The sequence below is a fragment of the Pseudopodoces humilis genome, chromosome 7 (assembly GCF_049639895.1).
Source record: "Pseudopodoces humilis isolate 2021_Gansu_Grassland_sample_001 chromosome 7, ASM4963989v1, whole genome shotgun sequence".
NCBI lineage: Eukaryota > Metazoa > Chordata > Aves > Passeriformes > Paridae > Pseudopodoces > Pseudopodoces humilis.
The window spans coordinates 60,006,539-60,023,488 of NC_142206.1; the positions used below are offsets into that span (position 1 = coordinate 60,006,539).

The 16,950-nt window shown below is 44.8% G+C and overlaps 1 protein-coding gene across 1 annotated transcript; it reads left to right on the forward strand.

Moving 5' to 3' along the window:
• The first annotated feature begins 7,827 nt into the window (after positions 1-7,827).
• CNIH1 (cornichon family member 1) lies at positions 7,828-15,051 on the forward strand. The gene is made up of 5 exons (XM_005528567.2): positions 7,828-7,964; positions 9,155-9,223; positions 12,695-12,807; positions 13,239-13,382; positions 14,140-15,051. Exons 1-5 carry the CDS (start codon positions 7,884-7,886, stop codon positions 14,165-14,167), a joined length of 435 nt encoding a protein of 144 aa, XP_005528624.1. The 5' UTR covers positions 7,828-7,883; the 3' UTR covers positions 14,168-15,051.
• The last annotated feature ends 1,899 nt before the right edge of the window (positions 15,052-16,950 follow it).

The following is a 16,950-nucleotide window of genomic DNA, read 5'->3' on the forward strand; positions in this document are numbered from 1 at the left end:
TGAGTCATTTGTACCCAGCTCCTCCAGAAGGAAACTGAGCCCAGGGAAATGGTCCTGTGTGCTGAGCTGGCCTTGAGGCCGGTCTGGGGACAAAGCTTCAATCATAACTGCTGGGGAAGAGAGAATTTTTCTGGGTTCTGAGAGGCAGCCCTGGTGTTCTTGAAGAGCTGCCTTGAACTGCCAAATAGGCAGGTATAAGTTCCTACAGTACAGGTGGGAAAAGGAGTTGTAATTCTCAAAATCCATATCTGGAATCAACATCTTGGGGAATTGGTGTCCTCTCTCTAGGCTGCAGAGTAAGGGAGTGCACTGGCTTGGTTTGTGCTGTTTTAAAGGCTTTGGAAATATCAATTCCAGCATTGTTTTAATAAATACAGTTCTGAAGTACAAAGACTCCCGGCTTTAGCTTTCAATTTTTCCAATTACTTGTATCTGGCAGGTTTCTATATTGAAAGGTTGAGCATGAGGCTGAGCAATTGCATACCTCAAGTCTTCTATTTTCATTTTGTGTGAAGCAGCAAAGGGTAAAATACCAAACAGTGAATTCTCTGGTGGTGGTTAGGACACTGCTGGCATGTCATTGAATTGTTGGAGTGAGTCCACAGGAGGCCACCAAGTTGATCAGAGGGATAGGGCACCTCTGCTGTGAGGAAAGACTGAGAGAATTGGGATTGTTCAGCCTGGAGAAGAGAAGGCTTCCAGCACCTGAAGGGAGTCTACAAGAAGGATGAAGAGAGAATATTTACAACAGCCTGGAGTGCCAGGACGAGGGGGAATGACTTCAAACTGAAAGAGTAGCTTTAGATTTCAGATATTTCAGATATTTCAGAATATCTGAAAGAAATTTTGTGAGGGTGAGGAGGCCCTGGTACAGATTATCCAGAGAAGCTGTGGATGCCCCATCCCTGGAAGGTCAGGTTGGATGGGGCTTGGAGCAACCTGGTCTAGTGGAAGGTGTTCCTGCCCATGGCAGGGGGAGTGGAACCACATGATGTTAAAGGTCCCTTCCAACCCAAACCATTCTGGGATTCCTTGATTCTAAGTTCACATCAGTTTAAACTTGGGCACCATTCCCTTCCCAGATCTTGTAGGCTTTTTTCCATGTCTGCTGTTCCTTTGGGTGCTGTTAAGGTGCTGTGATGCTGCGTGGACACCAGGCTCTCTGATGCTGTGTCTATGTGCAGCATCCTGTTCAGCCTCGCCATGCTCTGTCTAACCTCCCTGTCTATTCTCTAGCCATGAAGTGAAGGGGATGATTTTGATGCATTTGCATAGATGTGGTTAATCAGAGTGGCCCATTGTGTCCCGCCACGGGGGGATCGTCTCCTCTGGACTGTCCTGTCGTGTTTAATTCCTTCAGGGACTGCAAACACGCTCTGGGTTAACCCTGTTCACCTCTGGAGCAACGTGAGGTGTCTCCTACAGAACGTGATGGAGCTGGGCTGAAACTCCCCTGACAGCTCTCACAGCTCCTCAGCAGGGGACAGAGGGGCGACAGGAGCAATTATCATCCAGAGGGACTCTGAATGCAGAACAGATGTAAACACTGGGAAAACAGAACGTCTGTCTTTCACGGCAAATTTACTCCTGTGACAGGGAAGTCCTATCCAGGCTGTTTGAAAGGCACACACTGTCACCCTCATTCCTGCTGTTCCATGCCATGAATCCCATGAATGCAGCTTCTCTTCCCTTTCCTGGAGCCCTTGGCTCAGCAATTAATATAATGCTGAAATCCCTGTGCCAAACAGCAGCTGGTGTTGTCACCTCATTTCCGTGGAAAATGGGAAGACAGCAGAAGAAAATGGGGCAGAAAACATTCAGCTGAAAAGGGAAGGAGCACCAGCCATCCTGTACTTTCACTGAGCCTTAGAGGATGGAAGCAGAGCAAAACTCAGGGGTCATTGTCCCTTTGGAGCTGAAGAAGGAACAAGAGAGCATCTAGCATTTCTTCAAAATAATGTCGAATAATGTCCACTGTTGGAAAATGCTGCTGGATAATTGGAAGGAGAAGGTGCCTGCCTTGCTCACAACTGCAGTCTGCCTGGCCATCTGCTCTGCTAGCAACAAATCCTGGATTGATCTGCGAGTGTGATTAATTCAGCAAGGACAGTGGGATCAAGGGATCAGCCAGAGACAATATTTATACCCTACCTCCAACTGTGAATGTGCAATTGTTTGGTTCAGGAGTACAAAACAAATTGTATAGCTGTATTACGGGAAGAATAGAAAAATAGAAGCATCCACTCAACAGCCATTCTTTCCTTGCATGGCCTCATTCCAGGGTCTGTAAGTACAGTTTAATACAAAACCCCATTCCCTGTCTGGGAGGTGAACATCCACAGAGATGTTCTCATCTGCAGAGAACTTCTGCATCTTTAGTGCTTCTGCCTCATTCCTGTGGTAAAACCTTGGAGGTGCTGGCTCTGTGCCCTCATCCACACAGATTGTGGATGTGCAGTGTGAGTCAGCCACTCCACCCAGCTCCCTGTGCCTAAGGTTACCGGTGGGAGAAGTGGTGCAGATGCAGCCACAGTGAAGTTGGACTTTAAATATCAAGAACAACCAGTGAGGTGGATTTCTAGCACTGGTACAGCTTTGAGCTGATTTGATAATACGGATGTAGCTGGAGAGATCAAAAGCAAGATTTGTGAAGGAATTTAGATGAAGGCTTTTGAAATCCTATTTAGTGTGATTTAAGTGTGTAAATACACATTGGGCCTGAAGGTGCCATACTCAGGGCCACATGGGATATCTGTGAGAGAACAGGAAGACCAAAGTCAGAGCCCTCCAAAGATTATTTTTTCTGATACAAAGCTGAAGTTGTGTGTATCTTGCCTCCTTTTGGGCATAAACAATAAGGATGTTAATCCTAGGAAGTGTTCCAGGCCAGGCTGGATGGGGCTTGAAGAATATGTTCTAGTGGAAGGTGTCCCTGCCCATGTCAGGGGGTGGAACTGGACAATTTTAAGTTTCCTTCCAGCCCAAGCCATTCTGGGATTCTAAGAGCTAAGGACTAGGGGTGACATTTTTGTAGTCACCACTGCTACAGCTAGGCTAATGCAGAATGTTTTGGAAAATCCCCCTCTTTGTTGATAAGCAGCCAAATCCTGAAATGCATTATAATTTTTTTTTTTTATTTTAAATACAACCTGTGGTCTATTTTCCTGTCCACACACTATTATCATGCTTAGAATTGTGTGGAAAGCCATTAACAGGAGCTCTACCCGGCATGAGAAAAACAAACCCTGTTATTATGAGGACAGGTTCAGTATTCAGTATTTAGCCTATTAAATGAAAACTGTTGCCATCTGACTTTGAATGTTGGAGGGATTGAGGCCACGGGTGGATTCTGTAATGAGTTGTGGTGAGATGCCTGGCAGTGCCCATGTTCTGAAATTGGGTTTTAAATGTGATTGTTTCTCTCAAGACTGGCTTTCATGTGCAGTGCAGTTTATAATGTTAATTTGTTTATGTGATCACTACTAAATGGGAGAGCCTAAGCAGGGATTCTGGAGGTGAGTTAATTAGTGCAATGGGAAAGGGTATTTGCCAGTGTGGAAGGGGAACTGGGGCACTTTCAAGTGCAGGGATCTGTTTATCCTGCTGATCAAAGACTGAACCAATGTCTGTTAGTGGATAAAGGGTGAGGAGTTCTGTGCTCTGGCTGCTCCTGATGTGTATTTACAGGTGTGCAGGAAGGTGACCTTGGCTGGACTCTAATGTCAGAGATCCTCTGAGAGTCTCTGCTAAATTCACAGAATCACAGAATGGTTTGGGTTGGAAGGGACCTAAAGCTCACCTCATTCCACACCCTGCCATGGGCAGAGACACCTTCTGCTATTCCAGGTTGCTCCAAGCTCTGTCCAAGCTGGCCTGGAACAGTTCCAGGGATGGGGCAGCCACAGCTCCTCTGTGCCATGGCCTCCCCACCCTCACAGGGAAAAATTTCTTCCCAATATCCCATCTAACCCTGCCCTCTTATCAATTTGAAGCCATTCCTCCTTGTCCTGTCACTCCATGCCTGTATAAAAAGTCCCTTCCCCTCTTTTATATGGGCCCCTTAAATTGAAATGAATAATATTCAGATTTCCCTCTCCTGAAAACCCAGTAAGTCAAGTCTATTAAAGTCAGCGGGATTTTTATTACCAAGTTCAATAGTATTAGATTTCTCCTTGATATCTGTAACTGAAATGACAATTTTTAATGTTGAAGGATGTGGTTAACCTCTGCATAATTCAGAGAAATTGCTCCATAATCTTTCCTCACAGTTCTCTGCCAAAATCTTCCTCATGAACAGCCTGTAACACACTGAATTATGACTGATTATACGGCTGTTTTCCAATAAGGACAAATACTTGAGAGGGATTTAAGATGAAGTGAACAGACACTGACATTTTCCCTGGGGATTCCAATCAGGATTAAACTCAGTGTGTCCAGACTATCGGGAAAGTGCATTAAGAGCTGTGGGCCATCTACAGAGCTCCTCTGTGGCTTCCTGACATTGTTTACAAAGTTTAATCTGAGAAAATACTCAGTCATTGTTTGATTTGAAATACCAAATGGATGTGAAATGAGAATTGATTAGACCATTTTCTACAGAATTTGCTTTTAGTTTCCTTTTGTGTTATCTTTAAAAAAGAAATCTATGATACAAGAAAACCTAAAGTGCAGAAATCTTTGTTGCAAGATTACAGATGCTTTCCACTTTTCCTGACAAGATAATTGCAGCTGAATGGTATGCCAGCACCCGAGGGAATAAAACACTGCATTCCTTGAGGCAGAACCAGGATTAATTGCAAATGCAAGTATGTGGCTGACACACCTTTTTACTTCTGCGACTGCACATCCTTGTTGCACAACATTTTCATGTACAAGAAATCATCAAATGCAGAAGTATCTACCTTGAAAGGATCAAACTGCAGTGGAAAACCCACATTCCCCAGCCCCAAGGTATAACAGGATCTCTGCACACATCCTCTGTTTCTCTACTTCCCACAGCTCTTCTGAGGCAAACTGGCCTCCTGGATGGCTTTGGAAAAGCTTGAACCAGGGAGCTGGAATGCTGGACATCAGCTTTTCCAGCACAGTCCAGTCCAGTGTCTGTGGGTATAAGTGTGCCTGTGCAGCTCAAGGATACTCCAAATAAGAAATAATTTGCTAATAAATAAGGCTAAAGGAGCATCAAGTGATATGAAGAAACGATGTTATTGCAGAGGAATTGCAGAAGTTGTTGTTTCTGGCTCCTCAGGAGCAAGGGATGAGGAATGCTTGGGAGGTGGCTGTCATGCACTGCCAGGGCCTCTCTTCCTAACCCATCCTGTCACCCTGAGCTGGAAGGAAACCACAACAGGCTCAGCCCTTACTGATGTCCTCAGTGCCTGGTGGTCTTGTCTATCCTTCTTGCAATGTAATGGGAAGGCTCCTGGGACAGAGTTGGGAATGGCTCAGAGCAGCTGCCTGTGCTTTAGTACCCACCCCACACTCCTGGCCTTGTGTAGTCTTACCTTCTTATTAATTAATCTCAGAGTCACAGAATCATAGATTGGCTTGGGTTGGAAGAGTCCTCAAACCTCATCTTGTTCCAACCCCCTGCCATGGTCAGGGACACCTTCCACTAGAACTGGTTTTTCAGGGCTCATCTTCACTAAAATTTATTTTAAAATCTGTTTTCTGTTTCACATCGAAGTTTCATGGGTCATAATGACACCACAGTGGTTTTATTGGAAGTAGTTTGTGGACGAGATGAGTGATTTTATAACTGAAACATCAGCTTTATCTTTGCAAAAGCTGATTTCATAAAGACAGCTCATTTGCTACAGTTTTTCCTGTATTTTGGTGAAGGAAATAAAGTTTCTGCTCATCTCTCATTGTGACACTCCATTAATTGTGTATAAAGCTTTCCAGCAGATAACACCGGAAAATATTATTTAGTTTGGCAGCTGTTGGTTTTATGGAAATCATCCCTCACTCTGCTCCGGAGGAAATGACTGCAGCAATGTTACCCCAGCTTGCCTTTACTGCAAGGTGCCACTGCTTAAACTGAAACAACTTTTACATGACCTTTTGAAAGGAGAGTGGGGTCATCTTCTACTCAAACTGTTTTCTAATCTTGCTATTTCCTTTGGGCAAGCTCCAGGTTGTATTGATTTGGGATTGTATGACCAGCCTTCCCTTCCCCAGGGCTCATACAGCACAACCTTCTCCTGCATTTCTTCTTAAATTTGCCATCTCCCTTTTCTCCAGATGTAGCTTATGCCTGAGCAGGGAATTTTACATGGTCAGGTAGGGATAGGACATGGGGAAGTGAATGTAAACTAAAGAAGGAAGATTTAGATGAGGCATTAGGAAGAAATTCTTCCCTTTGAGGGTGGTAAGGCTGTGGCATGAATTTCACAGAAAAGCTGTGGCTGCCCCATCCCTGGAAGTGTTGAAGGTCAGGTTGGACTGGTCTAGCAGAAGGTGTACCTGCCTGTGCACTGGGTTGAAAATCAACGAGTTTTAAGTTCCCTTTCAACACAAACTCCTGGAAAAGCTGTCAATCCATGGCTTGGACAGGTTTACCCTAGTCTGGGTTAAGAACTGGCTGGATGGGGAATGGTGCTGCACACTGGTGGTGTCCCCCAGAGATCAGTGTTGGGCCCAGTTGTGTTTAATTTCTTTACTGATGATCTGGATGAAGGGATTGAGTGTACCATTAGAAATTCATGGACAGCTCCAAGTTATGTGGGAGTATGGATCTGCTGGAGGGCAGGAAGGCCCTGTAGGAGGACCTGGACAGGGTGGATCAGTGGACTGAGACCAACAGTCTGAGTTTGAGTAAGACCAAGTGTCAGGTCCTGCACTTGAGTCACAGCTATCCCATGGAGTGTTCCAGACTGGAAAGAAGGAAAGGACCTGGGGGTGCTGCTTGACAGTGGTGGGATATGAGCCCAGGTTTGCCCAGGTCAGCAAGAAGGACAATGGCCCGTGGCCTGTGTCAGCAATTGTGTGGCAGCAGGAGCAGGACAGAGATTGTCCCTCTGTGCTGGGCACTGGTGAGGCCACCAAGTGCTGAGTCCAGTTCTGGGCTCCTCAGAGAAAGGAACGGAGCTGGGAAGAGGCTGGAGCACCAGGAGAGGCTGAGGGAGCTGGGAAAGGGGCTGGAGAATTGCTGAGGGAGCTGGGAAGGGGCTGGAGAATTGCTGAGGGAGCTGGGAAGGGGCTGGAGAATTGCTGAGGGAGCTGGGAAGGGGCTGGAGAATTGCTGAGGGAGCTGGGAAGGGGCTGGAGAATTGCTGAGGGAGCTGGAAAGGGGCTCAGCCTGGAGCAAAGGAGGCTCAGGGGGCCCTTGTGGCTCTGCACAAGTCCCTGGCAGGAGGGGACAGCCGGGGGGGGTCGGGGTCTGCTGCCAGGGAACAGGGACAGGACAAGGGGAAATGGCCTCAGAATGTATCAGGGGAGGTTTGGATTGGGTATTATGGAAAATTTGTCCATGGGAAGGGTGGTCAGTCATTGGGAAAAGGCTGCTCAGGGAGGTCTGGAGTCCCCATCCCTCGAGGTGTTCAAGGAATGTCTGGAAATGACACTCAGTGCTCTGGTGTGTTGACAAGGTGGTGACAGTCACAGGTTGGAGTCGATGATCTTGTAGGTATTTTCCAAACTACATTCTGTGATTTTATGATTATACGCCAGCCCTCTCTCACAGCGTGCCCCGTAAGCGCGATCGCACTCCCTCCTCCCACCCTTTAAGGTGAAAAACCCGGTTTTCTTGTTCCATCTCCTCACACCCCCCCTCACGAAATGGCGGCGGCGGGCGGGGCCGGCAGGGGGCGCTGCGGGCGCGGCCAGGGCGGCTGCGCGGCGCCTGCTGAGGCGCCCGGCAGCCCCCGCGCGGCCCCGCCGCCATGGCCTTCACGTTCGCCGCCTTCTGCTACATGTTGGCGCTGCTGCTCACGGCCGCCCTCATCTTCTTCGCCATCTGGCATGTGAGTACGGGCACCGTGGAGGGGGGGACCGCCCGGGGAACGGCCTCATAGAGCCCGCAGGGCGCCCCTGGGCAGCCGCTGAGGGAGCGGGGGAACCACATCCGGAACCGCCCTCAGAGCGGGAATCGGCCTCTCTGCGGATAAAATGGGTTTTTATACGGGCATGGAGTGGAAGGACAAGGGGCAGTGGCGTCCCGACGGAAGGCAGGGTTAGCTGGAAGGAATTCTTCTCTGTGAGCGTGTTGAAGCCCTGGCACAGGTTTCCCAGAGAAGCTGTGGCTGCCCCTGGATCCCTGGAAGTGTCCAAGGCCAGGCTGGACAGGGCTTGGAACAACCTGGGCTAGTGGAAGGTGTCCCTGCCCATGGCAGGGGGTTGGAATTGAATAATCATTCAGGTCCCTTCCAGCCAAAACCATTCCATGGTTCTGTGATTTACTCCTCGAGCCTGGCACAGGGAGAGCAGCCAAGGCAGGACCGTGTCTGAAATGAGGTGCTCTGAGGAGGACGTGATGCTTGGCAGGACATTGGTTGTGTACAAGTGCCTTTTGTACTTCATGCTGCATCTTTGTCTTTATTTTTATGTCAAGAAAAAGACTGGTGTACATATTTTAGTGGGGTTTTTTTTGGGGTTTTTTTATTAATTTATGCACCTCTTGGAGGTATAACCTGCTCTATGTGATCCTGCTTTGGCAGGGAAGTTGGACTGGATGGTCTCCAGAGGTCCCTTCCAGTCCTAAGAGTTCTGTGATTCTGGCATCTGTGTGGGCTCAGCATTTACTTTGATGATGAGGAAAAATATCTGTTGGCTTTTAAGCTTGCTCTTGCTTTTTCTGGATTAAGGAACCCCACGCCAGGTTCCTGCTGGTCACCAAGACAGTCCTGGGTGAAATTTGGGGTCTGCACAGTGAGTGGGGTTGAAAACTGATGAAGGGGATGTAGGAAATTCATTGCAGGTGGGAAGATAAAAGTTGGAGAGTACTCAGAGGCTTTTGAATAGCTGATGTAACTACTGTTTTCATATTTGTAAAACCTGTTCCACATCTGTTTTACCTGTGAGTTGATGTAGGCAGAACTTAGGTGAAACATTACTGAGAACAAAGGTTGCATTTCTGTGCCAAAATGCTACTTTCAATGGATAAAACGTACAATTGCTCCTGAAAAATCAAAACTACTTCAATTTTTCCCTCTAGATTATAGCATTTGATGAACTGAAGACTGATTACAAGAACCCCATAGACCAGTGTAATACACTCAATCCTGTAAGTAGCACACTGAACATTTTGTTTTGCTAAATAAATATGTGTAAAGTGCATATTTTTGGTGTTATCTTGATGCAATCAGCCTGGGCAATAGAATTGCATCTGGGTTGAGAAGCCCTCGCTGTTGGTAGAAGTTCTAGGGAAATTCTTTGTCTGATTCTTTATTTTCAAGTTGAATATTCTGACTGTTATTAATCTGATGGTGATCTTGTCAGCTGTCATACTAACATTCTTTCAATCTGCTTTCCACATTTTCGGCACAAAGACAGTTGAAAAGGTCAAAAAGATTAAAAGAGTCAAAATTGCATTAAAGGTGTGTACTGCTTTTCAGTTTCATGTTTTTGAACTTCCTTTCATTTTGTTAGGAACATTTGTAATACTATTTAGCTGTTTTGTTTAGTCTGCCTGTTCATCTGCTCGTTATTTGTTTGTTGGGGTTTATAACAACCTCATGGATTTCCATATTTTGTGCCAAACCAATTCTGCTTGCTTACCTAGCAACGTGGGGAAAACTGTTACATGCCTGTTAGGTGTCAGAAGATAACTTCAGGCAGAAATAAATTGTGATTTTCAAGACAAATTTACTGAATTTAAGATTAAGATTAGAGAAGAATATTTGGTTGTTTTTTTCAAGCATTGACCAAGTCAATTCTGATCTTTTTTTTGAGGGTTTATGTGAGTGGAAGGTGATAAGTGCTATCCTCACTTCTCTGTTCTGTGTTCCAGGATCAGGGGTGTGTCCCAGTGTCCTCTCTCAGATGCAGCTTGGACACTCCTTGGCTTAGGAAAAGAATTTGAGGCAAACTATTTGCCTGCATCTCTTACAGCCAGCAGCATCAGGGAGGCTTGTTAAAGAACACAGAGGTTGATCCTGCAGCATTTTGTGCATTTCTTATGGCTTTTCCTTTGTGTGTGCCCAGGCTGAGGGAGGATGCAGGGGCAGCACAGCAGTGTGGCCTGAACTGTACCTTTAGTGTGTTTTAAGTAAAATATGCAACAAAAAATAAATTTACTTTAATTGGGGTGGGGGAAGAGCGTGTTATATGTACAGCACACAAATTAAAGTGAATATTTCAGTGTGAGGAGGGGAGGAGGAGAGGAGGTTTGCTGCTAGGAGAGCTGTGCATCTAACAGTTTCCCTTGCTTGGTCTGTTCCAGTCATCTCTGCTGCAGTGTGGGAGAGGCCAACTCTCATTACATTGATGCATTATGACCTTACTGCAACCTTTGTAGTGTAAAAATGTGCATGTTCAACCAAATATTAACCTTCTGCTGCCCTACATGCATGGAGTGTCCTCTACATGGCAGCTTTGCAAACTGAAAGTCTGAAATAACCTCATATTTGCTGTTCCTGTGGAAGCAGATTAGTCCTGAAAAGTGAAGTTCAGGCTCTTGAGGGGATCTGGTGCATGATGCTGGACAAACACATGGATGTGTTATTTTCCTGTACAAAGAACCAAAGATCCTGGTAGGAATTGAGGCACCTCAGTGGAAAGATTAGCCTAAAATAGTAACTCCTCAGTACACTGCTGATTCCTTCTCTTCTCTGCTCCTGTTATAGTCGTGTCTTTTCTCAGCAACCAGATCCATCCTCCCTCACTTCTGTGATAAATATGGTAGGATCTGATGTAATTAATTTTTCTTTAGGACAGACAGGGAGGATCAAGTGGGGGAGATTGGAAAGAGGCAGGTATTCTGGTGTGGGAGTAGGGTTTAATAAACAAGAGAAAAGAAAAATGTATTTTGAGATGTGTAGGTAAATAAATACACATTTTTCAGGCCTGGTGAATCTGAGCAGGCTGCCAAATGCATCGTGTGTTGCACAGGGTGCTTGTTCTTCTATAAATAATTGCCATGTGTAAATGGTAAGTATTCAAAGAAAGATCTGGGTGAAAATATTTACTTGAAACATTTTGTGTACAACAGCTGAATTTTGGTGGCATTGATGCAGGTTTGCTTTGTTTGATATTCTTCATTTAGAGAATTAGGATGTTGTAGCAAAGTAGGTCGTGAGTATGTTTGTTGGTAGCTTTTAGATTCCTAGGAAGATACTTCGGGGTTTTAAAAGAAGAAGAAAAAGATTGGAAACCACTGAAACTTTGATGTAATCATCCCATGCAATGTTAATTGTATTGCTCAAGAAGAGGGCAGAGTGTGTTGTGTCTGTACATGCACACACATGTAGACAATTTAAACCTTTGGAGTTTTCCATGAGGAGTTTTACGGGGCCTGAGTTGAGAAGGCAAAAGCTTTACAGATCTGTTGCTTCTCCTCTGGAGCCAGGCTGGGAGAGCTGGGAGTGTTCACCTGGAGAAGAAAATGTTCCAGGGAGACCTCAGAGCCCCTTCCAGGGCCTGAAGGGGCTCCAGGAGAGGGACTTGTTCAAGGGCCTGGAGTGACAGGACACAGGGAATGGCTTCCCAGTGCCAGAGGGTAGGGATAGATGGGATATTGGGAAGGAATTCTTCATATTTAGGGTGCTGAGGCCCTGGCACAGGGTGCCCAGAGAAGCTGTGGCTGCCCCTGGATCCCTGGAAGTGTCCAAGGCCAGGCTGGCCAGGGCTTGGAGCAACCTGGGATAGTGGAAGGTGTGGAACTAGATGTGCTTTAAGGTCTCTCCCAACCCAAATCAGTCTGATTAGTATGATTCCTTCTGAACCAGGTAATGAAGCAGTAAATAGAAAAGCTTTGGGGTGACTTGCATAAAACTTGTGTGTTGGGTGTGAGATTTTGGAGCTCTTTGCATGTGTTTATTCTCTGTACCTCTCCATGTTGTTCCTATTAACAACACTAATCTACGCAGCATTCCATACTTCCTGTGATTCCATAGTACCTGGTACTGAGCTCTGTGGGCTTCTGCTGGAAGCATGATGCTGTAAAGCATGCACAGTGGGAACCTGTGAGGGAGAACTGCCCGATTTCCCCCAGACTGTCTGTGCAGGGCAGCTCCTCTGTGCAGACCTGTGTGTGCCACAACATCACCGCTGGTTTGGTTGGGTAAAGCTCTGCCCGGGGTGTTACATTTTGGGAATAATTTGACTTTGAAGAGTTCTGGATCTGTGAAGACCAAAACAAAGCCATAAAACAGGAAAACACAAATATCTTTTTGCCTATAAACCGTTCTGCAGAGCATGTTTCCTACTGATATTTCTCTGTTGCATGAGCAGAAATATCTCACTGACCTCTTTGGAGCGTCATGCATAAAGCGTGGAATCTGTTAATTTAATAGAAGCAATAAAAAAATACTGATCTGACCATTAAATTATACAAATTTTTCTCCTTGGTTCATGAATATCATGTGAAAACAGCAAGGCACATAGTGCTGGCTGCTGCTTTCACATTCCACAGTCTTGTTCTTGTTAGTGTTGGTTTTAAGTAATATTTTTAAGCAATTGTGCACCTCCAAGTAGCTGAAATGTCACTTTTTGCTCTATGTAATTGAAACTTCTAACTCATCTTTTTCTTTTCCAGCTTGTACTTCCAGAGTACCTCATCCATGCATTCTTCTGTGTCATGTTTCTCTGTGCAGCAGAGTGGCTCACACTGGGTCTCAATATGCCCTTGTTGGCTTATCATATTTGGAGGTAATTTTGGCGTCTGTTATGCTCAGTGAATTTTTACTCATTCTCCTGTTGCTGTCTTCTTGTCCAGTGTTGTGTGTCTTGGGAAAAGCCAGATGCTTTCTGGGAAAGTTTAGGTCATGGCTGTACATAAGAACCATCACCTGGCTTTCTTGGGTGTTTCTGTTTCTGTTTTTTGTTCTCTTGTGCTGTGCAAGAATTGAGTTGTGTGCGTTAAAGTCGCTGACTTGTCAGAGGTGCACTGAGACAATTCCCAGTGTGGAAAGCCAGTGGCAATTCCATTCTCCTCTCCCATTCCATAAGACATGGGTATTGAATTGCTTCTCAGTAAAGGGTGTTACTCCTTATTGGTACTGTGGTATTCCCTGGCGGGTGGGGCACAGGACCCACGTTTCCTGTGCTGTCACCCCACTCCTGCCTGTGCCTCGTTCCAGGTACATGAGCAGACCCGTGATGAGCGGCCCGGGGCTCTACGATCCTACGACCATCATGAATGCAGATATTTTAGCCTATTGCCAGAAAGAAGGATGGTGCAAATTAGCATTCTACCTTCTATCTTTTTTTTACTACCTATATGGGTAAGTTTTCTTCTTCGGTCTGAAGTGTCTCAGTGCACAGAGAAATACTGTCCACAGGAATATGTTCCTTCCTGTGCCAGAAGGGAGCCTGTGAGAGCTGGACAGGAACTTTGGGCAAGGGTGTGTAGTGATTGGACACGTGGGAATGGCTTCCCACTGCCAGGAATTGTTCCCTGTGAGGGTGTTGAGGCCCTGGCACAGGGTGCCTAGAGGAGCTGTGGCTGCCCCTGGATCCATGGAAATGTTCCAGGCCAGGTTGGACGGCTCCTGGATCAATCTGGCATAGCCAAAGGTCTCCCAACCCATTGCAGGGGTTGGAATGAAAAGATCTATAAGGTCCTTCCAACTCAAAACAGGCTGGGAATCTGTATGATCATTTACAGTACAAACTCTCCTGAAAAAGAATCCAGATTCACCACTGATTCTGCTTTCAAACACAAATCCAAATTTGGTCAGATTTATACTTTGAATCTCTGTTCCATGACTGTAAAGCTCCAAGCGTTTCTTCTGTTAAGCATAATACAGTAAATCCGAGGATATTTTAATTAAGAAGCTGAAACGTTGTTTTCAGAGGAAAGTATTGGATGTAAATGTGATTTTATTGAAGTGAAAAGTAGAAGAGACATTGGAAACTACTGACTTCAGTCACCATCCACGTATCTCACATGGACTTTTTCTTTATAATATATGCTGTTATAATCAAATGTGTAACACTAATCAAAATGATGCATCTTAATATTTTTATTTTCTTTTGCAGCATGATTTATGTTCTGGTGAGCTCTTAAGAAGACATTCAGCAAGCTTTGTTCCAGTTAAGTGCATGCAAAAGCCACAAAAAACATGGATTCTTTACAAGAAGAACCTCTGTCCAAGATTAAATCCGGAACCTGATATTCACAATTGAGTTAGAAAACAATGACTTCCCTGTTTTTAAAATATTTCCACATTTTATACTTGTGGAAAGACTGTTTTCTTATATTTTACTGGGACGTTAAAATTAATGAATTATGTGTAAATTAATATAAAGATGACTGGGGTTTGAAAAGTTTTGACTTTGCACTCCATAAGGAACAGCATAACCTTTGAGTAGGTGTTGGTTACTACTAGCCTTAGTACTCTAGGGACTAGCTGTAGGATGGGCTTTGTAGTGGCTCACTTGGACTTGTGTATCCCACTCCTTACTCTAAACCAGCCCTAGCTCCAAGTGCTTGGGAACAACTGGAATGCTGTGTGTTTTGCCCATAGGTGACATTGGTCTTAGGATATTATATTAATTCATGGACACAAATGCAAAAAATAGTCCTATTTTGGTTTATTTTTTTTTATTATCTGATTAATCTTCCCCTGTATGTGCATGGTCCAGAGCCTTCTGTGTCTTCTCCAAACATTAACCCTGCTTTAATCTTGAGCCTGTGTCATTGTGGTAGGAGAAGCTGAATTGTCCATGAAGGGATGAATTTAAATGTGGTTTGTTTTTTTTTTAATGTCTGTGCTGTCTGATTAACAAATGGACAAACCTCCAACCTTTATCAAGTCCAATGATGAAAACACTCTTGGGTTTAAGAGTAGTAAATACTACAGACTTTTTCAAAGCAGAAAGTGAGATTGTGAAACTGCCCCGCTGTTCCTTAGTGCAATAAATGATAATAAAAAACAAATCTCAAATTCAGCAACTTTTTATGTGGTGCCTTTTGTTTTGCTTTTAAATTCAACAGATCTTCACTGTGTTCATCAGTTGTTTTACTGTGGATAATTACATTCCCTTTAAAAATAGAACATGAAATTAAAATACCTCTGGAAAAGGAAAGCTCTTATTTCCTGCTTTTTTTCCTAAAGTTAAATAGCAGATGGGGCAGGGGAAGATGTTTCATATAAATATTGCATTGTAAGTTGTGACTGTGAACAGCTGCTTAATTTTCAAGTAATAATCTTTTTCATTTACCTGTGCTGGAGAACAACAGTTTCCCCATTCTAGTAAAACTTTTTTTTTTTGCATAAACTGTGTATTTGTTCACTTTGGGTCTGTTGGGTGTTAGGGGCAATAAAAGCTGTATGAGTGGCTGCACTGGGTTCCAGCAGAAATCCAGATACTCCAACACTGCTGTGTTGGGCAGTGGCAATGGCTGAGGGCAGGTGTTGAGTATCTGCCTGAAGAGCGAGCAGTTTGGAAGTTTGTGTGTTACAGATGGCTTGAGTGGGCTTTGGCGTTTTAAAAAGCTCTGAATGGCTTTTCTGCCATCACTTCAGTTGCTTTTTGAGCACTTCTGTAGTCTGAAAGATCACAGAATCCCAGAATGGTTTGTGCTGGAAGGGACATTAAATTAAAGCTCATTCCGTTCCACCCCCTGCCATTGGCAGGGACACCTTCCACTATCCCAGGGTGCTCCAAGCCCCGTCCAGCCTGGCCTTGGACACTTCCAGGGATCCAGGGACAGCCACAGCTTCTCTGGGCAATCCTGACTGAATTCTGCAATGGAATTGCTGTGTGTAAAATTAGGTATCTAACAGTTCTGCCAGACTTCACTTAGTGACCCTACACTCTTTATTTATTAGGACAGTGTGAAAATGCACCCCTTTCCACCTTGTTTGTGCTGGGTATGAATGAACACTTTACTCATGTCATCTGTCAAAGGGGCTAAGTCTGTTTGATCTCTGGTTGGAAATCCTTCCACAGTGCTGGGACTGTCCTTTCTCTTCCACACCTTTCCCCTTTTCTAGGCTATTACCACAAAAAAATTTGGGTTCCCAGGGGATGGAGTGGTAGTTTCTATTTTTTTTTAAATATACTGGGGGTAAGAGAATTCAGGCTGTGATAACTTCAAATTCTCTTTCCTAGTAATACTCCTGACAGCTTACTGCTTTGTACATAAAAATGTTTTTCTCATGTTTCCTTGCATTTATGCCCCTACTGCTCAAGCCTTCAGCATTTCATGATTATTTTTTTTCCTCATGCAACCATAATTTTTAGCTTTTCACAGAAGAATTTTTGAAAGGCTTTCTGGAAACTCATGAATATTGTTCCTATTGGATTTTTATTTTTCTGCTGCATGGCTCTTCCAGAGATGACTTCAGCCTGTGGAAGCAAAGCTCATTAAACCTTTATGTTTGTATATTTATTAATCCATTATGGAAACAAGACTGCCTACTTGCAGCCCCTGGCTCTCCTCAACCTTCTAAACAAATGTCTCATTCCCTTGGCATTTGGGCTGGTTTGAGCCAAATTCCACACTGGAATAAACAACGCAGGCCTGACTGAACCCAACTGACAGCTGCTCCTGCAGCCCCTCCAGCTGCAAGGGCTTTGCCCAGCAGTATTTACCAAAGTGTTCGCACTGTTCTGCTGATGACCAGCTTTAACTGGATATGGGGTGCAGATGAGTATTCCCAGCTGCCCAGGGGTGTGGATAACACCATCCATGGCCAGCAACATCAACCTTGAGTCCCAGGAGTGCTAGAAGTAGCCCTTGTGTGATGCCTGGTTGGAGTACCAGGCCTTTGGCATTCAAAATGTGGACCTGATCATTGTTTTTGGAGTTCCAGGTGGCAAAAGATTGTGGAGAAAATATAG